The 25,099-nt window shown below is 39.4% G+C and overlaps 1 protein-coding gene across 1 annotated transcript; it reads right to left on the bottom strand.

The window, feature by feature from the left end:
• Positions 1 to 17,384: 17,384 nt before the first annotated feature.
• Positions 17,385 to 23,214, bottom strand: nkx2.4a (NK2 homeobox 4a). The gene is made up of 2 exons (XM_061302235.1): positions 22,613 to 23,214; positions 17,385 to 21,698 (listed from the first exon to the last, which is right to left on the bottom strand). The coding sequence occupies exons 1-2, from the start codon at positions 22,980 to 22,982 to the stop codon at positions 21,055 to 21,057; spliced, it is 1,014 nt and encodes a 337-aa protein (XP_061158219.1). The 5' UTR covers positions 22,983 to 23,214; the 3' UTR covers positions 17,385 to 21,054.
• Between the last annotated feature and the right edge of the window lie 1,885 nt (positions 23,215 to 25,099).

Genomic DNA, 25,099 nt, shown 5'->3' with positions numbered 1-25,099 from the left:
CCCTGCTTCAGTCTCTTTATGTGAACAACTCTCCCAGCTCATAATAGCAGCTCGAAATAGATTAAACTGATCTTTTAAAGCGATTTGTTTGCACTGGGCTGAAAATCATGCATTTTGAATGCCGCGAGCATCTCCGAGTGCTCTGCCTCCAGCATGCTCGAGTGTAGTGATGTGAGTCACCTGTTAAATGACAAAGCACAATGTCCTCTCGGCACGCTGCCACACGACCTGTGAACCATCTGAAGTGCACCGTCCTTGCGTGCTGTACCCCCCTACCCAGTGTTAGAATGGTCCAAATGTGTCTTCACTACAGCTGTCTTTAATTGTGCAAATTCTTAAGGATGAGTATATAGACAACTGTATTAGGTGTTCATGTCTCAATACTGGCATTTTATATTTCGCACACTACTCAAGTAATTTTTTTTTGTTTGTTTCATTTGATTATTATTCTCTCCTAAGAGCACTGGAATTTGCAATACACATATATATGTATATATAGTCTGGCATGTATATATATATATATATATATATATATATATATATATATATAAACAACGGGCAATAAACAGCTACGCCCTGCCAGTCATCAGATACCCTGCAGGAATAATAAGATGGCCAAAGGAAGAGACTCAGACCACAGATGTCAAGACACGGAAGCTCCTAACCATGCACGGAGGGTTCCACCCTAAGTCCAGCACCCTGAGACTGTACACTAGCCGCAAAGAAGGAGGCCGAGGACTACTGAGTGTGAGAGCCACTGTTCGGGATGAAACAGCCAAGATCCATGAGTACATCAAGGAAAAGGCCCGAACGGATGTCGTGCTCAGTGAATGTCTCAGACAATGGCAAACAGAGGAGGAGTGGCTAGAGACACCATCATGGGAGGACAAACCCCTACATGGGATGTACCATCGACAGATAAGTGAAGTGGCTGACATCAAGAAATCCTACCAATGGCTGGAAAAAGCTGGACTGAAGGACAGCACAGAGGCACTCATCATGGCTGCACAGGAACAGGCTCTGAACACCAGAGCAATAGAGGTCAAGATCTACCACACCAGACAAGACCCAAGGTGCAGGCTGTGCAAAGAGGCCCCTGAGACAGTCCAGCACATAACAGCAGGGTGTAAGATGCTAGCAGGGAAAGCAAAAATGGAACGTCATAACCAAGTGGCTGGCATAGTGTACAGGAACATCTGTGCAGAGTATGGACTGGAAGCCCCAAGTTCAAAGTGGGAAGCACCCCCTAAGGTGACAGAGAATGGGCGAGCCAAGATCCTGTGGGACTTCCAGATCCAGACTGACAAGAAGGTGATGGCGAACCAACCGGACATTGTGGTGGTGGATAAACAACAGAAGAAGGCCGTTGTAGTGGATGTAGCAATACCAAGCGATGGCAACATCAGGAAAAAAGAACTTGAGAAGCTAGAGAAATACCAGGGCCTCAAAGAAGAGCTTGAGAAGGCCTGGAAAGTGAAGGCCTCGGTGGTGCCCGTGGTCATTGGGACACTTGGGGCAGTGACCCCCAAACTGGAGGAGTGGCTACAGCAGATTCCAGGAACAACATCAGACATCTCAGTCCAGAAGAGTGCAGTGCTAGGAACAGCCAAAATACTGCGCAGAACCCTCAAGCTCCCAGGCCTCTGGTAGAGGACCCGAGCTTGGAGTGGGAGACCACCCGCGGAGGGTGAGAGGGGAATTATTATATATATATATACTTTATATATATATATACATATATACATACACAGTAATCCCTCGTTTATCACGGATAATTGGTTAAAAAAAACACCCGCAATAAGTGAAATCCGCGAAGTACGGTCACCAACAAGATGTACTGGGCAGGCTAACGAGTTAGCGGAAAGGTGTTAATTTGCGATCGTGCTAACATGCAAAAACGGACTTCTAATGGAATGTAAACGAACATTTGAAGCAATACTACATTGTCCTAAACGTTAGACACATGTTTCCTCAATTTATAAATTTTATTTTGACTTTTAAATGTTTTTTTAATTTGGAAAAAAAATCTGCGATGTAGTGATGCCGCGATAAACAAAACGCGAAGTAGCGAGGGATCACTGTATCTCTCTCTCTCTCTATATATATATATATAGATGGATGGATAGATAGATATATAGATGGATATAGATGGATAGATGACATTTAAAAAAAATACTTCAGGAAATTGTGTGGCGCACAATTGCGGGGTTCAATTCCAGCGCCAAGTTTGCATGTTCTTCCCGTGCCTCCATAGGTTTGCACGACCTTTCCAAATTGCCCGTTGCATGCGTTCGTCTATATGTGCCTTACGATTGGCTGGCAACCAGTTCAGCATGTCCACTGCCTACTGCCTGAAGCCATCTGAGATAGGCTCCAACGGCACGCGCTTTATGTTTCAGAACACCCTGCAATCTGTGAAATCAGTGACACCTTAGGTAAGGTATTATAGCATTTGCAGCTCTTAAATATTTGATGGTTTGCATCCTCTGTATGGCTGAGCCAAAGTTTTTGGTTTCTGTCCAATTCATTTTATGGTAGACTATTTGCAGAGGCGACTCAAATGAAAGCAAATGGTACAACTAAACAGATTGTCAAACGATGTCATGGTTTTGCTCTGGTGTTGCGGTTAGCTCGACCAACTGAGGTTGTGCAGTGTGTGCGCTTTTCATTCTACCTGTAACTTTCTTTCATTTTCTATCACGTATAAAAAAATGTATACCGTAATTTTCGGACTATAAGTCGCGTTTTTTTTCATAGTTTGGGTGGGGGGGTGATTTATACTCAGGAGCGACTTATATACATATATATGTTTTTTTTCACTTTTTTGGGCATTTTATGGCTGGTGCGACTTATACTCCGGTGCGACTTATAGTCCGAAGATTACAGTAAATGTAACGGAAAAACGGACTTCCTTTACGCTCTGTAACAGAAATTTGAAGGAATTTAACTTTAATTTGACTCATCTTGGAAACTGATTATAACATATCAGTATCCAAACACAAAAAGAACAATGTGCGAAGTTTTCCAAATAAAACAAGAACAATTCACTTAAATCCTATTTCCATAATAACTTTGAACATATTGTATATTGTTCATTACATTTGAGTGCATCTCCTATGGTTCCACTGCATTTACTATCACTTAATTCAGCAAGTATCTGAAAGTGCAGTGGGTGAACAATAGGTCCAAGGATGATTTCCATATGAATGATGTCTATGAATGAGCGTGGGTTATAGACAACGGCTGTGTCTCCATACTCGGGCCGGAAAGGTTGGCTCCCCTCTGCCCCCACTCTAAAAACAGGTGAGATTGTGGTGTACAAAAGGCCAGGAGAAAATGTGTTCAGCCTGGAGCCTTATTATGGAGATGCTATACGAAGGGACATATACAAAAGGTTCTCTGTCTACAGATGGAAAGCTTGGTTTAAATGATTCTTTTTTTTTTTTTAATATGCCTCAATAGTGTCGTTGAAGTTGCAAGGTAAAAGGTCCTGATGACATATTGTAGATCTGTAGCTTTATTTCAGAAGACAAACTCCATAATAGACAACAATAACCTGCAGAATAATCAATGATAAGTTCCATACTGATATCAGAACCCGTCATTTTAGCCAGGCGGCTACACCAAAACTCTTGATGAACAGGAATGCCCACATTCTGGATGAAAACAGTGACATCAACCCCTCACTTTACTTGACATCAACTTATAGTGATGAGTGTTTTCCAAAAGGAGCTGAATTAAAATCTTAAATCTGCTGTTGAAATTATTGAAAACGTTTGTGAAGTCTAACAATTGCTATTAGGCATAAAATGAACAGATGAGTGTGATCCCCAAAAATCGAATCCGTATTAATTTATCAATTTCAATGTGTGACAGTTCTTTCTTCAGAACTGTGACAAGTCCATGATTTTTTTTTTAACCACTAGTCCTTATTAGCGTTGTTGCCAAGCTAGACTCTATCCCAGCTGAGTCTGGGTAATCCTGTACCGCACAGGTGTCAAACACAAGGCCCGGGGGCCAGATACGGCCCGCCAAATCATTTTAAGTGGCCCGCGAAGAAAAATTGTGCATCAAATTCGTGTGTCATTACTAGAATTGCAAATTGTCTTCACTTTTAATAATATCTTTTTTTGAAATATTTGACCAATTTTTCCTCGTCTGATTTGAAAACGAGTTATTTGTGAGTTTGTTTTGTAGCTTTTACTGTATTTAATATGAGGTGCTCATACATTTATTTGGGTTGACAGTCATAATAGCCCTCCGAAAGAAGCTATGACTGCAATGCTCCCCGCAAAAAAAGTTTGACACCCCTGCTGTACTGGTTGCCAACCACTTGCAGAATCAAGTATTTTTTGGACCGTGCTAATATCATAAAATAGACTCAGAGTCTTGTGAAAAAGTTTTTCCCAAGGAAACTAAGATGACCTTAGATGGTTCTCACATCCAAATACATAATTGACACGACAATGATAAATTCATTGGTCGTCTATATGAGTATCAATGGATTATTGTCAAATCTGGTTTAATTCCGTGACCATACAGACTGCTAGGGTGTGAGGAGGGCCACAAGGCTAAGCCATAATGAAGAGAGTCAAACTGAAGCTGAGGCCAGAGAGCTCCAAAATGTAGATTGCCACATTCCTGCTTGAGATGCTTCAAATCGCATTTTCATTAACCACATTTAGGAGGGAGAGCCAAGAGTTCTTGTTTAGAGCTATTCCCATGATTCCCTCTCACTCTCTTCTTCATGCACGCGCACACACACACATGCACACACACTCATCTTTTGATGTCCCAGTTTTCATTTGGGATAATTAATATGAAAAGATGGAAAGACATCGTGTTCTGCATATTCCTATGAGACAGGCATGCAAAAGCTGTTAAAGCCAAGTAGGCAAATTAGTATTCATGCAGGTTTTCCTGTTGCAAGTCATTTTTCCCCACTGGGACATGGTTGTAGATTAGGTAGACAGGCAAAGGCTCATTCCTGATTATATGAGCAAAATACCACCGCAGCAGAGCTTAAAAAATATAAATAAAAATGACCTTAACCTAAGTAAATCAATTTCGGTGACCTGCTAAATGCAGTAGGCTACATTATAATTCTTTAACCCTGTCTATGAGTGAGAAAACACAGCCTGTAATGGAAGGATCATCTCCCGCCATACAAGCTCATGTTTTCAAAATTTATGTATACAGCATTATACATAATTTGTAGCATGATTCACTGGCAATAAACAATTGCTTTAATGCACGTGCTTTTTTGTCAATCAGCCAGCCCTAAAAAAAAAAACACCTATTATTGTAAATGGATGAATGGTATTTTTGCCTTTCGATGCATTGGAAAATGAATGTGAATTGACATGTTAATATTTAGGCAACTAGTGAACTGCATACTTATAGATGGGTTCGCATTTTGGTAGTTATATTGCAGAAGATTGCTGCTCAGGCACTTTTTATTGTTTGTTGTGACACAACAATGATGAATTCTGTTCATCCTCCCCTTAACCTGTGTGGTAGACACCATGCTTCAATGAAAAATTGATTTGAGATATAAGGACAAATAAACAAACACAAACAGTGCAAGCTATAGTAGAGGGTCTCCCAAAACACGGATGGCAAATTAGAGGCAGGCTTGTAAAAAATGAAGCTTCAAATTTGCTTGATGAACCAGTTGTTATATTGTTGACTGCTCTAGATGGCACTATTGTTTTTAAAGAAAGGCATTTAAGAAATTTGGGCTTTCAGTCTTATGTTGAGCAGAGAGTGTTATCTCAAGGGTTCAATAAACACAATTGGTTCATGAATCTTCTTGAAGCTACATTTTCCCATCACTACCGAGGGCAGCGAGTACACTGACTGCTGCAGCAAAGTGGCAAAAATTATATCTGTGGTATGCAAACTACAGCCTGGGGGGCCATTTGCAACTGACTTTTTAGCAGCCCTCGGCATTTTTGACATGGCCTGCAAGCATATTGGGTCCAGGTGTTGAAAAAGTGTGAAGTTGGGCATCTGCAACTTCCATCTGTGCGATGTGCCAGACAACTCCTACTAATAATCAATGTGATTTATTGAGCCTTTCTAGATATGCAAAAAACATATTTACAATTAAATAAATGAAAACATTCCTCTTTATAATGCCTTATAAATGAAGATATTTAAGTTTAAGAAGGAAACATATTTTCCTCCATTTTTGCTGTATGTGTCAAGGTCTGTTTTGTGAAAATATCACATTAATGACTCAGATCCTCAAATAAACACAGCTTTAAAAAACTGTCTTCTCATTGCTGATTACTCTTGCTTTGGTCATGACTGAATGTGGATCCATCCCAGTGAGATAAAAGGCTGTGGGACATGCCAAAATCGTGAACAATCCCAAACTTTAAAAGGGGTGAGGATATAACTAAAAACGAAGCAAAATAATTTGGAAAACTTGCTCAAATAACTATATTTGTCCATTGATTGACTCATTTTAGCAAATTTAATAGAATTAAAAAGTAGAGTGGATGCTTGCCAGTGAGGAAGGCACATTAGAGCAAAGCAAACTAAACTCTCGATTGGTCGGCAGTCAGTCATGGGAATGGGCGATTGAGTGGGAATTGATCCCACTCAGCTATATAAAAGTCAGTAACGTGAACCACTGCTCAAATTACCCGATTAGGGAACTGTAGACATTGTAATTAGACGGCAATCATCACCCTCGCTTTCTACTGAGTCGATTTGGTGCCTCATCGAGCTTTACATCTGGTCTAGGACCTCATTTCTGATTCTGGCCAGTTTTATTCACACGACTTTCCTTTCTCTTTAGTCTGATCCCCAGTCCTAAATCAGCAATGTTGTGAAGGATAATTCCAAGGATTCAGCATTGACACCTTATGCATTATGATTGAATGCAATCTCTTGGGACACCGCCACAATTTATTCATGGTACACTCTCCTCCAGCCACTAGAGACGTGCCTGTGCCCGTCTGCAACGCATCCAGATATCTCCTGCTCTGCATCTTTCCCCGAGTGCACAAATAATGCTAAATGATACTATGAAGAAGTGGTTGCGGGATGGGTGTAGAGATGTGATCTTCTGCTCTATGCATGCGACAAAACCCGTTGTATTGCTTTTACACCGTTTCCCTTCTTTTGCCTCTCAGGAGAAAACATGCTTTGTTCAGCTGACTCACAGGAAGGGGCATTAATGTAATGCACTGTTGATGGATGCAATCTGTTGATGATAGAGATGTTAACAAAAGGTGATCAAAGCGTATTAGCCCAAGACACAGCTGGGGGAATGGTTGGACTCCCCTGTTATTAACACTGCCTGTTATCGAGGTTGTAGCATGCTCACTAGCCCTCACGTGGGAATACAGGGTCAGCCATTAGCATTGATTCAAGGGATCAACATGAATCTACTAACTGCCTGCCATGATTTGTTTATTGCTGGGGTCCCTCTTTGGAATAACATAATATGAACGGTGACTTAATCCGTCTTTTTTTAAAACATTTTGAAAGGATTACATGAAGGTAAACCAGTTACCAGTTTTGATGCACTAATATCAGGCCATCTTCAATCTAGAAGAAGCTGAACATTTGTGGGCATCCCTCAGCTTTTCGATTTGTCCAACACAAAACCAAATGAGGAATAGGGAAGCTTTTGGTTTATCTGGGAAGTATTTAATTACCGTAAATTTTAGACTATAAGCCGCAACTTCGCAAAATTTGAACCCAGAATCACAAGTTTTAGTTGGTGCGGCTTGCAGTCCGGTGCGGTTTGTAGTCCGAAAATTACGGTAATTACAGTTGCCGGTAGTAATTAACGTGCGGCAATTTTAACATTGCACAGCGGTCAATCACTGACAACAGGTAACACCAATTCCCTGACTGTATGATTGACTAGCGTTTTTTTTTTTCTTTTGAGCAATGCTTTCAAAAATGAAACCACCTCTTGGACAGAACCTTTATATGACAATTAAGGAGAAAAAATAAAAATGAATGAAAATATACAAAAGGGCCACGCAAAATGGCCCTGTATTTCTCGAACCCTCTTTGGTTTGGAGATGAAAAAAAAACAAAAAAACACTTGTAAAACAAAAGAAATAAAAAAATATTTTGCACCTATCCCAGGAAAAAGAATTGTAGCTCAACCAATGTTTTCATGAGACCCCTAAATAGTTCAACCAATAGTGAGCAGAGCGAGCAAGCCAGTTTTCACAGTTCATATTGGTCAATAATTTGTAATATTAACGCCAACATTCTATTGTATAGATTTATGAAAGAAAATATTACATTTACCACACTGTGCCCAATGTCAGCGATAAACACTTAACTGTGCTTTGCTTAAAAACAAAAAGTAACATTTTCAAAATTAATCCTAAAAGAGCACAGGAAGCCATTGAAGAAAGGACATTACTGAGGTGATGTGGTCTTATCAGTCAGCGTTCTGGTTAGCCAAAGAGCAGCAGCATGGAAGATGGAGGTCAGAGTAACAAGACATGACAATAGTCAAGGCAAGATGTCATAAATGCATGCATGCATATTTTTCTCAAAACATGATTTAAAAAAAAAAGGAAGAGATATTTGACCTTGGATAGCCTGCCAAGATGAAAAAAAGCTCTTTGCTACAACAGCGTTTATCTGCTTGTCCATATTTAGGTCAGTCAGTTAGCATTATTTTGCTGAACAAATTACTGACACAAATTGGTACAATATACTGTATATTTTAAAAAATATATGTTTAATATTGAATGATTTATAAGCAAATATATAAGCTACTGTTTCCGATTATACAATTATGCTGTGATTTAAAGTGTCTCTAAATATTGCTGTTCCTGTCCTTGTTGTTGTGCTTTTAATAGAATACATTTTCATAGTCACTATACTGCTGCGTTAGCACCTCCAGTTCCAAAGAGAATGTAAGTAACTTAACATTTCCCTGTCTGTTGCCATGGTGAATCAACATTACGGGACTCCATTGATGATGTCTTTTTGTTGTGGTTGTGCATGGGCTGAGCTCAAGGTGAACGTACTCAGACTTCTCAGATCAGCTGTTGGAACTGAACCGAATACTCACTAATTTCTATTTCAGAACAAATCAACCCAAAATTAAGATTTGGACTAAGTGTTTGGTGACGCTGCTTACTACCATAGCTGCAATAATAAAAATAAACAGAATTTTATGATTAAAAAAAAAAAACTTAATTACTTTACTGATTAGTGTATTCAAAAACTAACTACCGTATTTTTCGAAAGTCGCTCCGGAATATAGGTCGCATTATCCATAAAATGCACAATAACGTGAAAAAAACCCATATATAAGTCGCTCGGGAGTATAAGTCGCATTTTGGGGGAAATTTATTCGACAAAATCCAACACCAAGAACAGACATGAACGAGCAACAACACGCTAAACGATAGGTATGCTAACGTGACATAAACACAAACGAAGAGCTGAGTACGGGCCTGACATAACATTCAGAGTTATTCAAATAACTATTACATAAATAACACGTTTATAAAACCATCTGTGTCACTCCAATTCATTAAATCCATCGATCGTCCTTTGTCAACAATGGGTGCGCGCCGCTGACTGCGCTTGTACTTCAAAATATTCCACAGGCCCATATAATGATATATAAATTATATATCAAATAACTATTATATAAGCAATAATATTATCAAACCATCTGTGTCACTCTAAATCATTAAATCCATCGATCAAATTCCTCGTCCTTTGTCAACAACTCCACGCGTGCGCCCTGGCGTCAGCCTCGTCGTTATTCCACAGATCTAGTATATAACTAACTACATTGTAGCGTTAACAAAGTACAAGGAAATACGTGGTTTAGGTAAACGGCTCTTCATTTAATTTAACAAGAGTTCAACGAGCCAACAACTACTGAACTGTAACGATAAGAACATATACAAGTTGCTACACGAAATAAAATATATCAAATAATTATAACATAAATAGTTAACCGCCACACGGCCCCAAGCACCGGCGGGGACTTCCAGGCCTGTGGCGACGTGGACTTCTATCCCCGGAGGTCGCACTTCCAGCCACGGACGTGGAAGTGAGCTCCATAGAATAGGATCAGGCGTGCGTGAAAGCCATGTCCGGGCCCCATCCACCGTCCCGGACAGCCACCCGGCCGAGCACCGGCCCCCGACTTCCATCCACGGAGGTGAAAGAGGGCTCCGTAGAGTAGGACCGGGCGTGCATAAAAGCCATGTCCGAGCCCCATCCACCGTCCCCGGACAGCCACCCGGCCGAGCGCCGGCCCCAGACTTCCAGCCACGGAGGTTAAAGAGAGCCCCGTAGAGTAGGACCGGGCGTGCGTAAAAGCCATAATAGTTTTTCAAACCTTCTGTGTCACTTCAAATCATTAAATCCTTCAAACTCTCCGTCCTCCGTGTCACTTACAAACAAAGCCGCTAATGATGCCAGTAGTATGTGGGGCTCTTGTCATCTTCGTCATCCCATGATCAACGTTTGTACTTTTTGTAAACAACCGCCGCGCCGTGCTGCTGATGTCACTTGAAATTCAAATTACAGTATTCCCTTGCTACATCGCGGTTCGTTTATCGCGGTTTAACTTTTCTTTTCTTTTTTTTTTGGAAGATTTTTGAAAAAATTCACATATAGGTCGCTTCTCAGTATAAGTCGCCCCCCCCCCCCCCAAACTATGAAAAAAACGCGACTTATAGTCCGAAAATTACGGTAAATTGGATTACAAGTTACTTTTTTAGCTCCAATCAGCAGCTGACCAAATGGTTTGCTGTCAGCGATAAAAGGAAGAATGAAATCACACAATGAGCGGTATCGCACCGAGGATGGAAACTTGTTTGGTGTTATTGCATCATCCAAGCACAAGAGGCTAACAAGTGCCCTCAAGTCTTGCAGTGCTTGTGTGAGAAGAGGTATTTTGACAATTAGCGCAATAAAAATTGGGTTCCCTCTACAGCAGCACATGGAGTGCTATTCATATTTGTTACACACAAGATGAAAATAGAGCTGAACACATTTTTTCATCCTGATAAATGACACAAGTACACTACAGTGTCAGAGACGGAAAATAATATACAATACATAATATACTGCCAGCACTATACTGAGTACTGTAATAAAATTACAAAAAAAAAATCTAAATTAAAAAGAAAATCTTAATGAATGAACAACAAATTATAAAGCATTTGTAATATTCCATTTTTCTGACATCCTTTTTTTTAGACAACTACAGTATACTCAGTAATAGAGCAATGCAATATGGGCAAAATGTTATATACTGATAATAATAAACATCCAAATGCTGTATTTTCCTTAAAATTATAAGAAAATACCTGACAAATTTCTGTATTAAGTATTTGAGGCATCATTTGACGGTCCAGTTTTGTTGATATCGTACGAACGATATGGCGTCATTGTTTCCCTAATATTGCACTTATCTGTCCAACTGTTATTGTGCACCCCTCATTGCAATAATGTGGTTTCTCCAAGTTGTGTGGGATCCACAACTGGTTGGATTTCCACATTAACAATTATCATCATTCATGCCTCATATGAGAGCTTAAAAATAAAAAGTACATTTTTCATGTCTTATCTGTGCCATTTTGTTCCCATCTTTTTATTGCTCATTGCTAATTGTGTGTGGGGTACTTACTGCGTAGAACTTTTGAAGCAGTTGAGAGCTTGAGAAGGCGTGAAGGGCAGCACGGTCAATCAAAGGCCGCCCGTCTTCTCTCCATCTTTGCTTCAGGGTCGTCCTGATGGTAATTCTCTGATTTGACTTTGATGTGCCAATTTGTGCTTGATGAATAATTGTCTGGTTTGCTGATAACTTGTGGGAGTCAAGTGTATTCTGGTAGCACTCAATGCAAATGGGAGATATTTGGGTCCTTCAAATCACAACAGTAGCCCCTCAGCATTTGCCTCGCTGCGCAGTGAGCAAACTGACCAATTAGCTGTGTTTGAAGAAACCATTTTTGATTGGAGCAATCAGTAAACAGCAAAGCCTCTTTATGATTGTGCCCCTGATTAGATGAGTTGTCACTTAAAAACTTGTTGAAGATTTTAATTTATCGCCTTATATTGCTAAAAAGTATGGTAATTACCTAATCCATTCGCCACTGTCTAGCACTTACATTCAAATTTGTTCAGGCTGTCAATTTTGAAACCCATTTTTTTTTTCTAGCACCATTTCAAATTAATCTCTAAATGAATGAAAGTAAAAAGGAATAGCTGACCAGCGGGAGCAAATGAAATACACACAAGTGATTTGACATAAGAAGTTGCTGAAATGCCTTAATACAAATAACCTTAACGTACTTCAAAGCAGCACTCGCTAGATTTATTACACTCAGAGTGCGCGTGTTGGCTCAAATAGGCTCATTACTCATTGATAGCAATAGAATAATCTGCATGAATAAGAACACCTTAATATTCATCCCCATCTTTGAGTGTCTCTGCATTAAAACCTAATTAACATTAAAAAAAAAAACAATTAACTGACAAAAGACTCATCTAATTCCTGGATCAGATTACTTGGTTGCAAAAGTTATGACGCTGATCCCAAATATTGATAAAAGAAAGCTTGACCCTTGTTTCACAAGGGATAGTGATAGAGACATTTATTTTTTTATATCTTTCTTTCTTTATTTATTTCAATATTTATTTATTTTTTTTTTTTATTTATCAAGAAATGGTTTGCTAATCAGCTCATTGTTTAGAGACCCTTTTCAATTTAAAATTGTCCAAGTCCGAGGAATTTCAGCCTCTCAACAATAAATATTCTCAGATTTCTGTCGGTCAATGTGTGTAAAGATGAGCGCGGGATACATTGGGATACATTACTGCGTATGTAAAACCTACTGGTTTCTAACGTAACGAGTAAAAAAAGAGAATAAGGGTCAGAATGTTTTTTTATTTCTTCCTACTCAGTTTGAACATGTAAATTGCGCTCATAGCAGACTGATTACCTTTGCGTGGTAATTTATGGTTCATTTAAAAAAAAAAAAGGCATTTGCAAATATGTCCTTTTACGTTTTGAGAAAAATGATGAACATATTTGCAATCTTCTGACAATAATGTCGTTTTTCAACACAGCACTTTTCTCCAATGATTGAATAAATCATCAATTGACAGATTAATTGATTTGTTAGTTGCAGTGGATAACCAATGCACATCTATAAGCCACTGCGTACTTTTTAATAGTATAGACCACCAAACCTCCAAGCGATGCTTTAATCAATACAACAGAGTAAGTAGAGCACTGTCGATAGTGTGTGAGACACTAAACCAGGATTAGGCCTGATTAGGGCAGTTTTAACATGTCGTGCTGATTAGGACCCAGTGGATCTGACCACTAATTAGCTCTGAAGTGCGGCTGGCCGCACAGATAGGACACTGGAGGAGAGTGAGGGTTGGGGGCAGCCAGCCTAAACGCACTCCCACCCTCTGCCTCTCTTGTCCACTCACTACCACCCCCACAAAAGAATCTGCGGCTTTGATTGGGTCTGCTGCATTGTGGAAAGGCAAGCTGAAAAAGAGTCCAATTTCTCTTTGGCTCAGCCACTACCCCCTGCGGGGTGGAGTCAATGTAGCCTTTCTGTGCGTTCGTATGACCAGCTGGCTACAGAGGGCCAAATAAACACTCCAGAGCTACTGGCTGCTATATGATTCCCAACTGAAACCAAGCTTTTGTTCCATGTTGATTGGACTCCTAATTGGCGTTCCCAAGACAAATTGCTGTTTGCACTGATGAGGTTTTAATGGAGAGAAAATACAAATTACAAGTAAATACAACACCAATGTTGTAAGAAGAATAGAAGGACCCCAACTCTCCAAAATCTGCCTTGAGCTATCTAACTGCATCTAATTATGCAACAGGGATCAAATGAGTCAATATTGATATATGAATCTTGACATTAAATTGTGTGGATTGCACCTCTTTTATACTCAAATGTGCTTTTCTAATGTCATGGGAAAATGAAATACAAAACCAATGTGGTATACTAGAAAATGGAAATGAATATGATGGCGATACTGAAAAGAAACACCAAACAATCCCGCCAGTCACAATGTAATGAGAGTAAAGTAGCATTTAGAGAAAAGGGGATAATGTTTTTGAGAATAGAGTCAGAATTTTACAATAAGTAGAATGAGAAAAAGAAGAACAAGTGTGATAATAACACAAAGGCTACATTTACGAAAGTAAAGTTGGAATTTTAGTTTATTGTATGAAGTTGTTTTGTGAAACGATGTTCCATTACGACAAGACGAGAGCTTTGAGTCTAGGTTAATTTCCTTTATTAGAAAAATAACAAAGTTGCATTTCATGGAAATGAATTATAAATAATATGAACATACTATACAAAACATGCGTCCTGATTATTGCCATCATGTGATCAAGATACAGTATGTATGGGCAATCTCATTAAAGAATACTATACTGCCTTTCTTAAATATATTATTATTAATATTTTATATAATTTATATATTTTTTAATATTATGTATGTATGTATGTCTGTATGTATGTATGTATGTATGTATGTATGTATGTATGTATGTATGTATGTATGTATGTATGTATATATGTATGTAACACATTTCAAACATTGAAAAATAATATTAGTAAACACATCCTAGCTCTTTCAAAATAAACTTTACTTTTTGTAGGATGTGTTCACTGTATTTTTAGAAATAATGCGCAAAGTGCAAGCCAATGCAACCGAACTTGCAGCACTCACTTGTCATCTCGTCTACTTCAAGCCATTTATATATTTGCTGATTTCAATGGGCCTTCACCATTTCTCACCTGACTGCCTCTGACCGTGGCGACCCCGGACTGCAGCTTCTCAAGAGGAAGAGAGGAAGGAGTAAAGAAACGTGGGATTTGGATGTAATCCTGTTTGTGTTCGGGGGTCACATGCTTTGCTACAGTCTGGAAGTTTATTCGGGGGAAGCAGTCCAATTGTAATTCCCTCTGGAGAGCAGTCAGTGTCTCCTGCTGAATGCTGGAGTGGAGACAGGTTGCTGCAAGATGATAATTGAAAAGAAAGTGGGTGGTCCTCTTTGGCCCGCTATCCCTCCGGGACAGTTAGATTGAGACTTCAGCTTGTTTTCAATGGGCCAAATGTTATATTTGAAGAAATGATTATGTCCTTCTGTGCTTAATTTGTCAGGTGGCGTTATTTGAAAGGTTGCTCTCGCTGTTGTCTGTTCACATCTTTGTTTGCGCATCTCGGCTCTCAAATCCCATCAGTCGCTAGTTGTGAAAATATTTGATTTTTCATTTGTATTGGAATACCGTGCAGTATGAATGCAGTCTGGATATTCAGGTGTGTTGACAAAAGACTGCAGGTCTCAACTGTTTTCAGGAATGGTCACACACCTGCACATGGATAAGTTTTTCCCAACCTAAACGCACTGATTGTATCCATTGCACTGCTCTCCAGGCCTGGCCCTATTAACCAGTAATCTGTAGACTGGCAGCTGGCCATTACCGTGGCAACCGTAAGTGGGGGGAAAAAACTGCATTCTGGTTCAAAGTTAAAAAGGAGTATTGTGAAGCATAGTGTTTTCCCCAATTGAGAATGTTCATATTTCTGATGGAAGAACTTTGGTAATCAGAGTTTGTCTTTAAAAGTCTTTCATTTACATTTTTGATGTATTGTTTAGGACGGCTTGGCACCCATTCCAAGGTTGTAGTATAATTATATCATGCACCAGAAAGAGGTGTTTTTGAATGGATTACAAATCTCTCGCGGAAACACTTGTCTTTCATGTCATGAAAATGAGGGCCACAATCACTAACCATTTCACTCAGTCTCACTATTTATCCGCACGTCTAAAGACAGATTCAAAACTGCTGCAGACATTTGAGAAATTGTCAGGCAAATGTGCTTTCATTTGTAAAAATGTAGGACACGTTAATATTCCTGCTTGAAATCAGTTTGACTTTGAAAAGCGTGAGGTTAAATGTTTGTGAAGTTTCTTTGCAGAGGCTCTGAAGCTCTCACAAAAACTTATATTGGCAAACTTTAATGTCGCGAGATCTGAAATGACAATACAATAATTACAATGTCCCAAAAACATCATCCAAGGTCTTCATCACTCATTTGAGTATATTACAAACGGTAAAGTAATGTTAATTTGTTTTGTTATTATTGTTGTTATGGTGGTGTTTTTTTCTTTTTATTATTTTGCTATGATTAATGTTTTTATATATATATATATATATATATATATATATATATATATATATATATATATATATATATATATATATATATATATATATATATATATATATATATAAAATATTTATGTATTTATTTATTTTGTTTATTTATTTTGTTTATTTATTTAGTTAGTTTGTTTATTTATTTATTTATCCATCCATCTAAATTGCGTTATTTTCGACAAAGCACTTTTGAGAGTGTGGCATCTTTGCTTGACTGGGCTGGCCCATCAATAGTCTGTGATGTGGGTTCTCCATAAAAATAAAAGGAATACACTCTCCACCTAATCGTAAGGCCGCATAATTTTAAAGCTGCTATTCTAATGCAAAGTTTCCACATGTTATTGCTTTCAATGTCAGCACACGTGCTTCTCAGCGGGAGCTGCCACTGCATAGCCCCGAATCCCGATAGATTTTTTTGTGGGATTGGCTGAACTAATTTTCTTAAAGAAGAGTTTGTGCGACTTAATGAAGCAGAACTAATGGAGGTCCCACAATCATCCGCGCCGTGCTGGAAGCGCCACGGCAGGACAGAGCGGCCATTGATTCTTGCTTCAAACCACTTGAGTTCCTAATCAGCTTCTTTGGTTGTGCGTTTGAGGCCTGACAAACCCATTGTTGGCCTGTGTCACTGGAGGTCAGTAGTTATTAGTGGCAACTGAAAACAGTTTCTTTAAATACTTATAGCCAAGTGAAAAACATGCATATGGGGACTTCGAAGGGGGATTATTGGCATTACAGAGAGTCAGGAGAGAATGTGACATGGTTTTCTAATAAGGGATGCTCCCCCTACCCCAACCCACCATCCCACACACACTCTTAACAGAGTTCTTCCATCCTTCGTCCAATGTCCACTTCTCGTAAAGATAGTAGTCACTAGTGTTCAGGTTTTAAATATTTTTCAAGGAGCAATCTGATCTTGTTTTATTACGTGTGCTGCATTACCTTTTCACTTCGAGACATTCAAGACTCCCCGAAAAAAAAAAAAAGAATCCATCAGTAAACATTTTTTAATACATGAAAGATTGTCTCTCTGTGACAGAATGCACACACCACTCTCAAATTACTCAGAACTTTCCAATTTAGTAATTTCACTTGTATGCTTGTAATTTTGTCTGCCTCTCAAAAAATCCATTCCCTGGTGCACACTCTGCGGTAATGAAGGCAATACACAATCACTCGTCACAGCATTAGGCACAACTGCAAAATCTAATGAGTTCTATCCAGCTCGATAAAAAAAATAAAAATAAAACAATCCTGGTAGAATAGTCATTGCCTATATCAATTACCATTAAAAAAAACAAATGATCAATTAATTGTTGTCAAGTTATTGTTTTTTTATTAACTTTAGATGGCGGAAAATAAAGTGAAATGAAAAAACTTGATGCAACTATTAAATACCTTGTACAACAATAACACAAGATAGAGCAGCAGAAAGAAAGTCAAGTGAGGCTCAATTCAACTTTTCCACATTAAACATACACTTCACATCACACAAAATCAAGTAGCTACATCGTGCTGCTTCATTCATGTCAACATGAATCACCAAACAATTCTGAAGTCATGCAGAAATGTTGACGCTAACGTCGCCTGCGTAAACTCGCTCTGTTCACTTCTGTATTTGTTTCAATCGATTGTTAGATGGAAGAATCACTTGCTGCATCGTTTGAACTCCTGTGTTCGGCACAATATGCTGACATAGTGGAGGTTTGTGTGGCGTCATTTTATTCTCCTTCAAACCTCAAGCTAATTGAGACTAGCACCAGTAGCGTCAATTTTACAAAATAGTCTTAATTCTCAACAATAAATTATACTGATCCATAGTAGTATGTAGGTAGTAGGAATAATTCATCCATTAATTACCTCCCAAATCTGTTCAAATGAGTAAGAGAACATAAAAAATACACAGCACTTTTTCCTTTGAAAGTTTCTTAAATGGGTGGAATTATCATTTTGGAAATGAATCATTAACAGCTGATTCAGCAGTTCATGCAGCAAGTTTCTTTTCATTGAACAAGATAATAAAAAAAAAATTTTTTAGTTGCCTGAAAGAAATCATTAGAGGGAAAGACGGCCTCAGTATTCACATCTCTTTGTCAAGCCAAGACCAATACCACAAAACATTTCTCTTCACATATCAAACACAGGCTACAAAATGAAGAATATGAACAAGGATGTATGTTGGTAGGTAAACTATAGAGCCAATAATGTTGAGCCCGTGCCAATTAGCGCTCACTAGGTTGCTAGGTCGCCATGGTCAATTGAGGAACACATCAATAGGACTTGAAAAGGTTCCTCTGTGATCAGACCTTCTGACATATTAAGTAGAATAAAGGGAGAGAAGGGAGTTGGGGGGAGGCTGGGAGTAGGGGCTTGCAGGGCTGTAGAAACGACATGCACATTATGGAGTGCAACCTGCAATTACCTGACAAGAATAGACGGAAAAGTCCTTTGCATGCATGAAAAAAAAAAAAAAAAAAAAGACTATCGTTGTCCTATCAAACTCTATGATAACCCAAATGTGTCATTTAAGGCATGTAGGTATAGAGTCCATCTGGTATTTATGGAAATATCTGCTTTGTATAATAGAGGCAATTTTATTTAATGTATCATTCAGTTGTGCGTGTGAGGGATGAATTTTCATAAAGATATATATGCATGCGAATGGAAGTGACACTGTCACCCCTCCCCAAACTTTCCAGACTGAAATGATGCATCCAGCAGCAATTACAGTAGCCAGTCAGACTCATATTTCCTTACAAAGAGAGGTCCACCCCACAATAATGTGAAAGAAGCAACAGACACAATAGGCAGTGATTACCAAGCATAGCCTATTAGAGCGCCATAACTATGGCTATTGAAAAGAGAATAGAATGGCTTCACCTCCACTTTCATTTCATGTGGTCCACCATCAAAAGCTTTGTTGACAGCTCATTCATGCCCTCAATTCCGGGACAAAATCTATCCGAAAAATCTTGCCGCATCAAAGTACATCCAGGAATGCATTTGTCGTTGTCTAATGCTCTTATCCAAGTCCCTGCAGGCGGTCTTGCTGCAGCCAATTTCAAATGTCAGGTGCATATTGGCTCTGATCGTCCTCAGAGTATCGGGATAGCACATATACATACAGCTGCCAGGTATGTGAAGGGCTTGCAAAATGGAGGCTCTCCGAGGTCTCCATTGAGACACATTGATAGCCATCATCATCATGGCGGGGTGTCATCACCGAAAGGGCTCCACAAGTCATTTTTTTTCAAACATGTTTAAATGACCACAGGAAATGAGATGTTAGATGCAACTATCAGCCGCTGTTTTTGGAGGACACGAGTGATGAGCTTAAACACTTTGGAGTTGGTTTGAACAAATCATTTATCTTTTCAAGAGATTGATCACAATGATGCTTGTGTCTTCGTGTGTGCGCTTGCGAGTGTGCAGGTGGGTGCGTGTGTGTGAGAGTGTGCAATGAATCAGAAAACTAAGCCGCTGTATTAGCTGTATTATCAACCTTAATATACGGAAAGTGATAGTAATAAGTGAGCATAAAACAGCAATTCTATGTTATTCACCGAAATAAAAAAGTCACATGAATTGGCATATTTGGTGGATTATTTTTTTAAAAATAGAGGTAAAACATAAAAAAGACAAAATACAATTTTATTATTATTATTATAGTTATTAGCTGATAAACTACATATCAGTTATGCAGGCTCATTCATGCTCAAATTCAGTACAGCTCAGATTTCGGCAAAAGTAATGTCTATTTATTTTTACATCAATTTAATTTGCTCACTGGATATTAAAAATGTATTTTCTATTATTTAGCAATCAACATTTTAATATATTACTTTAAAAATAATTGAGATCTATTGAGTTTGTTTTATCAAATATAAATAAATAGAAATTGTGAACCGGAGGTCGCGTTCACAAACAAATTGTCCAATTAGACTGCGGCAAAAGATGGGAAGTTAAAACAAGGTAAAAGAGAAGAAAGAGAAACAAATATAGACGTATACATCAGACAAGATTTTTTGGGGGGGTTAATGATTGTTAATGTTTTTAAAGGGGTATTTTCCAGTCTTGGATATTTGCAGACATCCAGTATAAAAGACAGCCCTCCAAAATGTCACCCGAACAATACTGGCTCCCTCATCGACCTTGCTTTCCTTCTCAATTTGGTCACAATCTCAACATAATGAAAATGCACTTCAAAACAGATACCTTAAAAAACATAAAAACGTCCTCAGAAATCGCTGTCACACTTCAAGTTATTTATTCTTATTGTTCACTTGGATCTGAAACATATACAGCAGCTCCATTTGATCGTTTTAACTTACAAAAGAATAATGGAAACATAAAAGTGGACGCAAATAACAATTATTATACAATTAAAACATATTCTTGTGTTAGCCAAATGTACATGTCCCCTAATTCGTTTAAGAATTCTAATTGAATACATTAGTTTACAATATCCATATGACAAAATTGGTGACTTCAGCTCCCTATCGACCCCCCCCCCCCCCTCCAAACATAGACAAACATTAAAACATCATGAGGGAGGTCCAAAAGATTACAAAAGGGGTCCAAAGCGTCTTGATTGCTTTTCAAGGGCCAGCCGTATGTGTAATGCTCAAAAATAGACTCCCTTCTTTAGAGATGTCAAGAAAATGTGCCCTGATCAGCTGGTACTCTTGTGCATGTGCGCAGCCCGAGGCGGCCGGCGGGGGCCTCACGTTTGTCTTATTCTATCGGACCATATTTGACGTCTATAGGCGTGTGTGGAATGGGCTCATCATCCTCAGGTTGATAGAAAAAGTGACTGCACTGGGTCCTACCACGTTCTGCCGTAGAGGAGGTTCGAGCTGACCATGTTACTGGTGTAATCTACAGCAGAAGTGTCTATTTGGGCCATGCTGAGCTGGCTGTGAAGCGAGGGGGGGCTGGGCGACATCTCCTCCAGGTCCAAATCGTTTACCTGCTGTTGGTTCTGGTGCTGGCCCAGCACCACTCCGGCCCCATTCTGCTGTTGGTTCTGCTGCACGGCTTGTTGGTTCGGCGTCGGCGTGTTGGAGGCGTTCTGACACGGTTTGCCGTCCTTGACCAGAACCGGTACGGCTACGCGCCTCGGGGACTGGGCCTGCTGTTGGCACATGGTCCCGTCCTGTTGCTGTTGCTGCTGCTGTTGCTGCTGCATCTGCTGCGCTGCCTTGTCCTTAGCTTGGCGCTTCATTTTGTACCGGTGGTTCTGGAACCAGATCTTCACCTGAGTCGGCGTCAGGTGGATCATGCTGGCCAGGTGCTCCCTCTCCGGCGCCGACAAGTACTTCTGCTGCTTGAACCTCCTCTCCAGCTCGTAGACTTGAGCTTGCGAGAAGAGGACCCGCCGCTTCCTCCGAGGTGCAGCGTGCAGGGCCGGCATGGACTTGGAAGCGTCTCCCATCCCCGTGAGACCCCCCATAGCCGCCATGTTCATACCTGTGGAAGGTCCCATGAATCTAGAAACTTAAACATATACATACATATACGTGCGTTCAATCAACATAAGAGTACATCACCGTTCTGCCTCACGCTTGTGTTCAAATTAAGCATAATATTAGAAAATTATGGATGATAAAATATTACTTCCCTTGGACGGCTATATTATATTAATAAAACGGTCTCTTATTTATCTCTGAAATCAATAATTAGAGTAAAGTTGAAATTGAGAATTTTAGATGATTGCTTTGTAATAATAATAAAATTGTTTTTCATTTTAAAAATTCCAAGTTTACTTTGTAAAATAAGAAACATAATGCGCACTGCCCTTTTATTTATTTTAATATGTATATCATTCAACAATCTTAAATATTAAAAAGCAAAGAACAAGCCATAATTGCTAATTGTGAACGTCTTACAATTACAATATGAAGAAAAACTGTGAATTTTATATTAATTTGTAATATTTAAAACGTGATTTGACAAATTTGACTCGTGCAAATAATAGAAATTGCAGAAGTTGATGTTTCATGATTGGTTTAAAATAACGTAGCCTACAAGTGAAAACTTTCAAATCATAAATTAAACGGGTGCCTAATAATAATAATAATAATAATAATAATAATAATAATAATAATAATAATAATAATAATAATAATAATAATAATAATAATAATAATAATAATAATAATGAGTCAGACTTGCAATAAGAATCCTTAATGTCAAACTTAAATGTTAGTTGCTCAATTAAAAAAAAAAAAGCTGTAAATCCACTTGTGTAATTAATTCCAGCAAAGTAAGCTTGCTTTAGTATTTCAATTACAGGAGCGCAGAAGAGGGTGGAAAATAAATAAATAAATAAATAAATAAAAGAAGAAGAATGTGTTGCGCAAGTCCGGCAACAGCGCACTTACTGGTGGAGTATCTTGGATCAGGGTTGGCGCTGTACCAGCCTGTTGCTGCGGCACTATTCCTCATGCTCTCCTGGTAGGACGGCAGCTCGCCCATGTTGCCAATGCTCCCATTGCAGTATCCCCCCATGGCGCTGTGGGAGAACTGGGACACGGAGTGCGGCATGTGGTAGGCGGCCGCCACGCCGCCGTTGTGGCCCATGGAGTGCTGCTGCATGCCGCCCTGAGACACCTGCGATTGTCTGTAGGCTCCCAGCGGAGAGCTCAGGTTCCCCGCGCCGTCCATGGCACTAAACTTCTTGTAGGTCTCCTCGATTGGACTCAAAATGTCTGTCACTGAAAAAGGCGTTGTGTGCTTTGGGCTCAACGACATGATTCAGAAAGCAGGTAGAATTTTTTTTTTGTGTGTGTTGGAGCAGATCAAGCGTGTTGTTGTATCGGCTCTCTCCTTGTTGGGTGTCTACGTAAGAGAGGACTTGGAGTGCGCCTGAGATCCTATTGATCGCCTTGGAGAAGGAGGCGAGCCCAGGGCGCTCTTAGCCCGGGTTTATTGGAGCCAGGAGCCAGGTTTATGACAAACACTGGGGGGGCGGAGCCACGCGCCTTTAGCAGCAAACAATGCTCATTGACATTTTATTCACATAACTCATGAAAACAAACTTTCATGTACACCAGCAAGCACGTGAAGTGCACGTTAAAAAGAGATTCTTCTTATTTTGTGGTAGATGATGAATGACCTACATTCACCATCAGCTGTTTTTTTGGGGGGGGCTGTGATGGGGGGCAAACTTTGAGAGCACTTCGATGAAATACTGGGCCAGCGAGTATCATCAAAGTGTCACATGAAGTAGAATAACGTGCTTCTTGATGCTTCTCAAACTGCATTTCCGCAAACACGAACGACACTTAAAACAGCATATGAACTCACGAGCCACAATATTAGGTACAGCTGTGCAAAAAAAAAGAACTACAACTATTGCCTTTACAAAGATCGTAATGCCAAGTATTTATATAAAACATTTGTAGCATGTTGTTTGCTGTGGTGTTTATTATTATGATTATGTTTGGAGTTGATCATTTCAGCTGCTTGCGTTCAAAATACGTATCACTGTTTAGAAAACACTTTGATTGTCATTGTTCCAGGTTCAATCAAATTAAGTAACTAAAGTAGATTTTATGAAAGAAAAATATGGATGAACATTGGGCAACTATCATATCAATAGATTATTATTTTTTTGCTGCAGTCGAGTAGCAGAATATTAACCGAAATATTCGTCTTTACAATGGTACGCAGGTGAACTTTTATTATGGTGGACTATTAGTCTTTCATTTCATTAGTTTGCCTTTTACATAGCTGTAGATAACCAATATATTAGGAACACACCTGAGTTTACAAACAAATACTAAACACTATTTGTGTAATACTTCTCACATGTTGTCAACCACAACTGCACATTTTTATATATAGCTCGTGAACACGTTGCAATTTTATGAAACCCCAATGCAATGGGGATAAGACTTAATGCGACTTGGCGACATTATAATCCTCTAACCCTCAAGCCTGGCCAGCATGCATTGATGACACTTTGTTGCAGTCTCCACCTGACATTGTAATCTCTCAGCAAACTGACAGGCGCCAGGGGAGGAATCAGAGCAAGGGGACAAACAATATGCAGGAGGAGATGGCGGTTTGTGTGTGGGGGCCTGAGTGTTCTGGGAGGGGGTGGGGTTGGGGGGTCACAGCACTGAAGTTATACTGAACGGCGCTAATCTAAAATCAGTAAATGCATCATATATAGCCTACATGTCTAATCAGTTTAACTGTCAAATTAGATGATAACCTCATAATTTGAAAAACGTACAAGGCATGCCTCAATGGGGGCTTTGTGATCCTCTGCCGCTCAGGTTATTTTATAAACGTACGGGCCTCTTTCTTCATTTGAGTCAGTCTGCATCAAGGCATTAATGCAATTTAGCGTGTCGGGGCAGCTAAAGGAGCTACCTAGTTTAATTGAGCAAATGAAGACGTGTCATGGTCGGCCATCAATTAAGGCGACAAGTGAAGAAACACTAAACAATCTCCGGTTAGCTTGATTGAAGCACATCCATGCTTGCAAACACATTTCCTCCTCGGATATAACATGAAGTGTTTGGATTTTACTGTTGCGAGGGAAGAGGGGGAACGAACGCACGCACGCGCTTACGCACGCACGTGCACACGCTTACGCAAGCAGACACACACAAACGCACGCACAACAGCTGGAGTTGTCAGGAACGAAACAGGAACAAAACATTTTGTCTTAACTCCAATTGAATAGTTCTTAAAAACAAAAAAAAATACCTTACATGTTTTGCTGGAGGAGAAAATAGCAAGACCTCGATCGGCTCAGAACTCGAACATTATGCAAATGAGGCAAACCTCTCAACCTAAAGTCAGAGAGCAGGACCCGGTAGCACAGACCCTCCACGTTGGGATGTGATAAAAATCTG

This window comes from Syngnathus typhle, linkage group LG16 (genome assembly GCF_033458585.1).
Source record: "Syngnathus typhle isolate RoL2023-S1 ecotype Sweden linkage group LG16, RoL_Styp_1.0, whole genome shotgun sequence".
In the NCBI taxonomy this organism is placed as follows: Eukaryota; Metazoa; Chordata; class Actinopteri; order Syngnathiformes; family Syngnathidae; genus Syngnathus; species Syngnathus typhle.
This window is presented reverse-complemented; position numbering and strand designations above follow the sequence as displayed.